At 35.7% G+C, this 8912-nt stretch overlaps 1 protein-coding gene across 2 annotated transcripts in view; it reads left to right on the top strand.

Moving 5' to 3' along the window:
* The window catches only part of erbb3b (erb-b2 receptor tyrosine kinase 3b), a 23940-nt gene that overhangs the window by 9594 nt on the left and 5434 nt on the right, over positions 1-8912 (top strand). The window contains exons 5-22 of one of the 2 annotated variants that reach the window (XM_016283790.1): positions 375-437; positions 613-731; positions 873-1014; positions 2106-2219; positions 2357-2474; positions 2762-2835; positions 2933-3023; positions 4260-4268; positions 4601-4797; positions 4930-5062; positions 5139-5232; positions 6297-6454; positions 6585-6638; positions 6747-6888; positions 7868-7987; positions 8079-8177; positions 8258-8443; positions 8537-8692. In XM_016283790.1, coding sequence (XP_016139276.1) covers positions 375-437; positions 613-731; positions 873-1014; positions 2106-2219; positions 2357-2474; positions 2762-2835; positions 2933-3023; positions 4260-4268; positions 4601-4797; positions 4930-5062; positions 5139-5232; positions 6297-6454; positions 6585-6638; positions 6747-6888; positions 7868-7987; positions 8079-8177; positions 8258-8443; positions 8537-8692 — 2069 coding nt within the window. The remainder of the gene's footprint in view (positions 1-374; positions 438-612; positions 732-872; positions 1015-2105; positions 2220-2356; positions 2475-2761; positions 2836-2932; positions 3024-4259; positions 4269-4600; positions 4798-4929; positions 5063-5138; positions 5233-6296; positions 6455-6584; positions 6639-6746; positions 6889-7867; positions 7988-8078; positions 8178-8257; positions 8444-8536; positions 8693-8912) is intronic. The other variant, XM_016283791.1, reaches the window with a different exon arrangement.

The following is an 8912-nucleotide window of genomic DNA, read 5'->3' as shown; positions in this document are numbered from 1 at the left end:
GTCCCATCCAAGTTCTTCTGTAAAGAAAGACAACAAGATTTGAGCTGTGATTTACCATGTATGGAAAGTGGATGATGATGATTTGAAAGACAAAAGAGAGCCATAAAAGAATCATAAAAGTAGCTTAAAAGGCTTTCTGATGCCTTTTCAAACTTTATTTAATTTTTTTGTGAGGAACAAGAACCAATGGCTTTAAATGCCAATGATGACATTTTTTCAAAATTGTTTTGAAACAAAAGCACAAAATGAGATCAAATGAGACAGTATGGGGTCCAAATGAATGTCTGGTACTGATGACAAAATGTTTATTTTTGGGAGAACTATCCCTGTAATTTCATTGATTTAGATCATTGACCTCTCTGTGTGTTTCATAGGATCCTGTGATTCTGCGTGCAGAGAGTTCTGCTGGGGTCCACGTAAAGATCAGTGCCAGAAATGTGAGTAACTGAGATTCAGCTTTCAGTTTCTTTCAAAATTTCTCTACTTTCTTACTGACCCCAAATTTGTGAATTATAGTGTATCTTGTGTGATACTTTGCAGTTTGTATTATTTAATACATATCCTACTGTTATACAAAACCATACTAAGGTAATTTGTCTGTGTATATTTCAGTGACAAAAACAGTGTGTGCGCCTCAGTGTCATGGCCACTGTTTCGGGACCAACCCTAATGAGTGCTGCCACACAGAGTGTGCTGGAGGCTGCATTGGACCAAGAGACACAGACTGCTTTGTGAGTACTAGCACTATTGCCATTATACTCTAATTGCTCAAGACCGGCCACATCTATTGTAAGAGACAAATACAATGAAAACAAAACAAAGCATTATAACAAACTTTTCTCAGGCTTTTGACTCTGATACTCTCCCAACAGGCCTGTCGACATGTCAATCACTCAGGCGCCTGTGTCCCTCACTGCCCTTGGCCTCTGGTGTATAACCGACAGACCTTTCAGCTGGAGCCCAACTCTGAAGCCATGTATCAGTATGGTTCCATCTGCGTACCCAAATGTCCCGGTGAGTTACGAGCCATTAAACTCAGTTTACCACAGAGGAGAGTTTTACTAAAGCATGAGCCAGAAAATAAATAACCAGTTTCTGGGGAAATGGTGGCTTGGTGGATAAAGATAGCTGGTTTGAAACCTGGTGGAAAGGATGTATACGTTAGTAAATTATTGTAAATGAACTGTAAATTAACTCTGGAAGCATTCAGTGAGAGATTTGGATGATATGGCTCATTGACAGTGCATCAGAACTGCGCTGACGTATCCATGGCAGACCATGAATAACATGGTAAACATGACACAAGTTTAAACAAATGCCAGATTTGAATGGTGCTACACCACTCCCCTTACTGTGTTGTACTTTTAGATTAAATTTGTGGCCGGAGAGTCCACAATTAACACTTGCCAAACACCACCTGTGTTGGCGTTGGAGAGTAAATAAAACACAGGAGAGATTGCTGGTGCCATTTTTAGGAATTGCAACATAATACATGGTTTTAAACCACAATGATTGCTAGTCTTGAGCAACATCAAATCAGAGATACCAAAAGTATACTAAAGAAAATTGACTTTTACTTTCCATTAAAAGCATATTCAGAAAGTCACTGAAAAAAACACTAAATCATAAATCATAAACATATATATATATATTAATTATTTATAAATAGTCTTTAAAATACATATAGTTTATAATATGAATAATTTTTGTTTATGGAAATTTTAAGAATATTTATGATATTTTTTTTATCTGACTTAAGCAATATGAACAAATCAAATCACTGTCACTTACCATCAGAAGTATATACAGAAAGTCACAAAATCCAAAAACAAATAACCACTAAATAATTCAAAATACATATATTTTTATAATTTTAATCATTTTTATTTATAGAAATGTTATGTATATATACGTATTTTTAAAGATATTTTAATAGAAATGATGCAAAATATACTTTCATGACAGGTGGCTCTTCTTTGAGAACTGTGTTTGTATATGATGCTGTAAAAATGGTAGTTTACAAAGCACATTCATAGCTCTCTTAAGACACATAATGAAGAGTGTGATGTGTAGAATGGATGTCCTTTTCCTTATATTTTTTTCAGGACACTTTATTGTGGATGGCAGTGCATGTGTGAGCAGTTGCCCTCCTGGGAAAAAAGACAAAAAGAAAAATGGCATTAAGCAGTGTGAACCTTGCATTGGCTTATGCCCCAAAGGTAAAGTGTCCATCTAACCGTTATTTAATTTTCTGGACCACAGCAGCTGAATGCAGTGTATGCTTATGAGTCTTGAATAAGAGACCATTAATTTGGTGTCATGTGGTCCCTCAGATTTGTTCTCTTTCTCTGTGTAGTATGTGAGGGAACGGGAGCAAGTCATAGACAGACAGTGGACTCCAGTAACATAGACAGCTTTATCAACTGTACCAAGATCCAAGGAAGTCTACATTTTCTGATCTTAGGTATCAAAGGGTAAGACACACACATAAACACTCTTTGATAAGCTCTTTCAGACTTGAACAACACTGTGCCATAAACAGTCAGTGCTATATTCTAGACCTTGTAATGTCATCGAAATCTTTAATTAGGCTTTTACGTATGATTCATTGGCTAATTCTAAGCTCAGGTTTTTTCACTGTCTTCAACAGGATTTCACATAGTATTAACTGATGAATAAACAGAGCTGATTGATGAGCGGCCACAGGGAGTCCATTACTGAAATTGTTTATGCTAATATCCACTCTGTTCTTATTTTGCAGAGACGTCTATCATAACATACCACCTCTTGAGCCTGAAAAACTCAAAGTGTTTAACACTGTCAGAGAAATTACTGGTATGCTAATTATTTTAGGCTTAAACTGATTGCTCTCTGTTTATGCTCTTGTTGCTGTAGTTTTTGTTACGTCATTCGGTGTGTGTGTGATTTGTAGGAATTTTGAACATTCAGTCTTGGCCCGATGAACTCAGCAACCTGTCTGTTTTCTCCAGTCTCACTACCATTCAGGGAAGATCTCTACACAAGTAAGACTGAAAGTGTGTAGGAGTTTGTGTTTTATATATGTTCGCAGGGTCCAATATTAACTTTTTGCCACACATGCAAATTCACATGGGGGAATTATTATGAATATTTTTTACTGGCCATGAAAATGTATATACTGCAGTATTGTTATTACAAAAAAAGATGTTATTTTTTTACTTGTATTGTTCAATACTGATGCACACAACGTTCGGGGTAAGATTTTTAAAATTTGTATTTGAAAGAAGTGTCTTATGCTCACCAAGACAAAAAACAGTAAAAACAGTAGTATTGTGAAATATATTTATATTATGCTTATATTTTAATTTATTTTAAAATGAAATTTATTCCTGTGATGGCAAAGCTGAATTTTCAGCATCATTACTCCAGTCTTCAGTGTCACATGATCCTTCAGAAATCATTCTAATATGCTGATTTGCTGCTCAAGAAACGTTTCATATGATTAGCAATATTGAAAACAGTGTTGCTTAATAATAATTCTTGTGGAAACTGAGTCATTTTTTTGATTGAAAGTTCGAAAGAATCGCATTTATTTGAAATAGAAATAGAAATCTTGTAAATTTAGAAACATTATGTCTTTATTGTCACTTGATCATTTTTTTGATCAATTTAATACATCCTTAATGAATAAAAGTATTCATTTATTTAAAAAAAAATCTCACTGATCCCAAACATTTAAATGGCAGTGTATATATTAGACAATATTGAATATCTAATTGTTTACACTCATTTGCTATTTGTATACACTCCTTTTACCACCATCTAATGCTCACTTAAAGTAAAACATTCTCAAATTTAATTAGTCTCAAAAAGTACATCTCAAAATAAATATCCATTTTCTTAATGTAAATTATAATGTTGATGCCTAAATTTACTTCAAGCATTTAAAAAGATAGATTTTAGTTTTTAGTATTTTTTTTTAATTTGTTTCGACAAAATAGTATAGAATTTTAATATCATTCATGGGTTGTCATGGTAATTTTGGACCCTGTGAGTGTGTGCATGTGCAGCACATCAGTCATTATTTTGTGTGTCATTTCCCAGTAACATCCCATGTTTATTTAATCTTTAAAATGTTTGTCTCTCCACTTAGTGTTTTAATGCTTTTTAATCCTGCAGTGTTTAACATTGTTTGTGCGTCTCACCATTGTTTTTTTGTGTTCCCTGTGATTATATGTTACTCCCCTCATTCTCCACATGTGCTTATGTCTGTCCCGCAGCCCCAAGAGGTATGTACTCCCTGCAACCTGCAAAACTAACTGTCTGAGAACCGGTATTTCTGTACTGCTCTCTCTCTCTCAATCACATGCACAAACATTGTCTTTTTCCTGCTGTGGGTTCCAAGTAATGATGGCAATATTCCTGATGAGTTGTGAAATGTTTCCATAAGGATAAGAGGGGCATGTATGAGCAAATATTCAGGGTCATGAATGGTTCATCTACTTTCGTTTTATGATCTGGCACGGGTGCTTATATTTAAGTTCTCAAGAGAAATCACTGTGGATCTGTCCCTTCCTTCATTCATTTTCCTATTTCTCATTTATTTCATCCTCTCCATTAGGCCCTTCTCTTTGTTGGTGATGAAGATTCCCTCGCTCACATCTCTGGGACTGCGTTCCTTGCATGAGATCAGCGATGGCAGTGTGTACATCACTCAAAATAAAAACCTGTGTTACCATCACACCGTCGACTGGAGCCAGATCGTCAGCGGTAACCGTGATAATGACATCAAGGACAACAAACCCCAGATCAAGTGTGGTAAGTTAAGTTTCCCCCTAACAGGAGAATGCATACTACTTGTTTCACATATGTATGTTATTATTTTGTCGTCCATCGTTAACTTGTACACAAACAATCTTTTGCTTTGCATGTCTGTGTTCATGTAAACAGAGGAAGAGGGCCATGTGTGTGACCCACTGTGCTCAGCAGCAGGATGTTGGGGCCCAGGGCCTGAGCAGTGTTTGTCGTGCAGGATCCACAGTCGGCATGGCACCTGTGTATCCCACTGCAACCTCTACTCTGGGTCAGTGTGTTTTGTAGATTTACTATAAGTTTATTGAAAGTTGGGTCAGTGTCTGAAGGTCTCTGTGTGTCCACAGAGAGCCACGGGAGTTTGCAACAGAGAATGGAGAGTGCCTTGCTTGTCACCCTGAGTGTTTACCCCAAAATGGGAAACAAACATGCCAAGGAAAAGTATGCAACACTTTTATTTAGCCTTTTCTTTCTTTCATTTTGCTTTAGCTGGCCACGGGGGCCCATTTCAGTGTCATTATCATTGTTATTTTCATTCATTTAAATCAAACAGAAATAAAATATAAATATTAGACAAAAAATGTCAGTTGCCAATATTTCTCATTTTTGTTGAAGTAAAACTGAAATAAAAATGACAAAACCAAATAACAAAATAACTAAAAATGAAATTCAAATTAAAAGCTCATTCAAAATATTATAATATTAAATACTAATAGTATATAAATAATACTAAAATAATACTGGTCCAAATGTGGCACTACATATTTATTTCAGAAATAGTTTTTCTCATCTTAAAATAAAATAAAATAAATATTGACTGATTATTTTTGAAATTGTGATTCTCAAGTCATTTTGTCACATTTGGGGCCCCATAGCTTTCTCCCTCTCTCATCTTTATAGATTTCATCTGTCAGTCTGTAAATCCATTTTAGGCATGAATCAACTCTTTTAAAAACTTGAAAGGTCAGATACAAGTTCCTGTGCGCAAGTCATATCCTAGCTTTTGTAGTCTGTAAAATAACGCAGTGTGTGTATCCTCTTTTAGTTAGATTTTACCCCGCTTAGAGGAAAATAGCTCAGATTTTCCCCGGCTTAGATCTGCTGTTCATGTGGTTTGTTTTCTTAAACTTTATGATGTCCAAGTCTTTGTTTTTAACAGTGCCTATTTGACACATTTTTAATCAACTTCTCACATCTTTCTTACTGTGTATGATATTGCTAGAGGGTGTTATGATAATGTTGTAAACAAAACTATTTTACGATAAAAAATCCAACCCGCTCACTCTCTGTGTAATGTCTGCATGTTCGCGTGATTACAGTAACCTGCCAGACAGGCTTTGCAGGCTCTTTGCTTCAGAACTGTTCATTGTGCAATACATCACTTTTGACAGTGACTTAATAAAAGAAATTCATGCAAACTGTTTGTCTTAGGTGCTTAGTGACAGGATTACATGTTCTACTAATAAATATCTTATATAAGTTGTCTTTCTTTTTTTGTGCATCAGGGTGCTGATCAGTGTGTAGCATGTTCGAACCTGATGGATGGCCCTCACTGCGTTTCTACTTGTCCTAATGGAGTGAACGGGGAAAAGGGTCAGACCATATTTAAATATCCTAATGCAGAAGGTCATTGTAAGCCCTGTCACCTTAACTGCACAAGAGGGTAATTCACGCTAAAACTAAACTAATGTGTCTAAACAGATGTCAGTTCTAATTAATCATTCTAATGGTTACCTGAGAATGCTGTGGACGAAATGAAAAATTCATTTGTGGTTATTTTGCCCCCTCACCAGATGCACAGGCCCTTCACTTACAAACTGTATAGAGGTTGACAGACTTGTGAACAGGTTAGTAGTGCCCTCTTCTGGTTACAATTAGAAAGTACAAATGTTGTCAGATGTAACTCAGATGTAAACATCAATTATGTTTTCCTTAACTAAACACCTTCCTAATAGTTCTCAGATCGCAGGTATAGCAGTTGCTGTGTTTGCTGGTATCATCGTGCTCCTGGCACTGTTTGTGCTTGGTATGCTGTATCACAGAGGCCTGATCATCCGCCGCAAAAGAGCACTAAGAAGGTACCTGGAGAGTGGTGAGGTGAGCCATTTCATTTGCTCTTTACTTAACCTACATGAAAGTAAAAATAAGGTTCCATGCATTTTTAAAATACAGTGATTTATCTTTACAATCTATATAATAGGTAAGACTTTTTTTATATGAATACATGCTTTTGTAATTACAATAAGGTTTCGTTTGTGAACTTTAGTTAACCACATTAGTAAACATGAACTAAAAATGATTAATACATTTACAGCATTTACTAATCTTAGTAAATGTTAATCAAAATTTGTATCTGATACATTAGTTAATGTCCTGTTAATAAATGCTGTAAAAATGCATTGTTCATTGTTAGAGCTTGTTAGTTAATACATTAATCAGTGTTAAAAATGAGAATTTACTGTAAAGTGTACATTACTTTTATTAAGAAGAACATATTAAATTGATCAAAAGTGACTGTAAAGTAATAGTAAAGTAAATGAGTAAAAAGCAATTGTCTTAAAAAGAAAATGTCTTAAGTGATGAATTAAGGTTTCCATAAAAATATTAAGCAGCACAACTGTTTTCAACATTGATTATAAAAAGAAATGTTTCTTCTACAACAAATCAGCATATTAGAATGATTTCTGAAGCATCATGTGACACTGAAGACTGGACTGACTGGCTGCTGAAAATTTTGCTTTACCATCAAAGGAATACATTTTATTTAAAAATATATTCAAATAGAAAACATTTCTTTACAGTTGGCGAGCATAAGAGATTTATTTAGAAAACATCAATAACAAATCTTAAAGGCCCCAAACATTTGTACATATACAGTAGCAAAGCTTGTCTGGTGATACAGAATTAATATTGTATTGTATTGATACTGAGTAACTGAGTAAACATTGCCTCCAGAAAGTATTTGTGATATTCAGACATTTTTAACTGCCATAGTTTCAAAAAAACTGTTGATGGCCACTGTACTTCCTTGGTTGTCTATATTATATGATGCAAATTTCCTCCTGTCTCCACACAGAGCATGGAGCCGCTGGATCCAGGAGAGAAGGGGACAAAAGTGCATGCTCGCATCCTAAAACCACAAGAGCTGCGAAAGGGCAAACTTCTGGGCTACGGAGTCTTTGGCACTGTGAATAAGGTTGGAATGACTCCCGCATTAAGTTTGCCTTTGCAAAACTCCATTACCTGTTCTCTGAACTGTGATTAAGTTTAAGTGACTTTATCCTCAGGGCTTTTGGATTCCTGAAGGAGACTCTGTAAAAATCCCCGTGGCTATAAAGATCATCCAAGACCGCAGTGGCCGGCAGACCTTCACAGAGATTACTGATGTGAGACATTAGCTTGCAATAATTTACACTCATACATGTGTTGCTTCACGCCTTCATAGTGATTTTTCACCTGTCTGCAGCACATGCTTGCGATGGGAAGCCTGGATCACCCGTATATAGTGCGTCACCTTGGGATCTGTCTGGGGACGAGTCTGCAGCTGGTCACCCAGCTCAATCCTCACGGATCCCTGCTGCAACACCTTCGCCAACACAAAGACAGTCTGGATCCTCAGCGTCTGCTCAACTGGTGTGTGCAGATCGCAAAGGTGAGATGACTGAGATGAGAAATAGCATTGTAACACAAAACGTATTGGTGCGTAATGTTTATACACAACATCTGTATCTGTATGTATCTTTAGGGAATGTATTATCTTGAGGAGCACTGCATAGCCCATAGGAACCTCGCTGCACGCAACGTGCTACTCAAGAGTGAATACATAGTACAGATCTCAGACTTTGGGGTGGTAGACCTGCTGTATCCAGATGATAAGAAATATGTGTACAGTGAACACAAGGTAATTTACAGATTAAACTTCTGAAATAAGATATATACACTACCGTTGGGTTTGGAGTTGGTACGAATTTTTTTGTTTGTGTTTTTGAAAGAAGTGCCTTAGGCTCACCAAGGCTGTATTTAAAAACAGTAAAATATTAATACTGTAACATTATTATAATTTATTAAAAAAATATATATTATATATATTATATATATATATATATATATATATATATATA

This window comes from Sinocyclocheilus grahami, unplaced genomic scaffold, assembly GCF_001515645.1.
Source record: "Sinocyclocheilus grahami isolate Dianchi unplaced genomic scaffold, SAMN03320097.WGS_v1.1 scaffold177.1, whole genome shotgun sequence".
In the NCBI taxonomy this organism is placed as follows: domain Eukaryota; kingdom Metazoa; phylum Chordata; class Actinopteri; order Cypriniformes; family Cyprinidae; genus Sinocyclocheilus; species Sinocyclocheilus grahami.
This window is presented reverse-complemented; position numbering and strand designations above follow the sequence as displayed.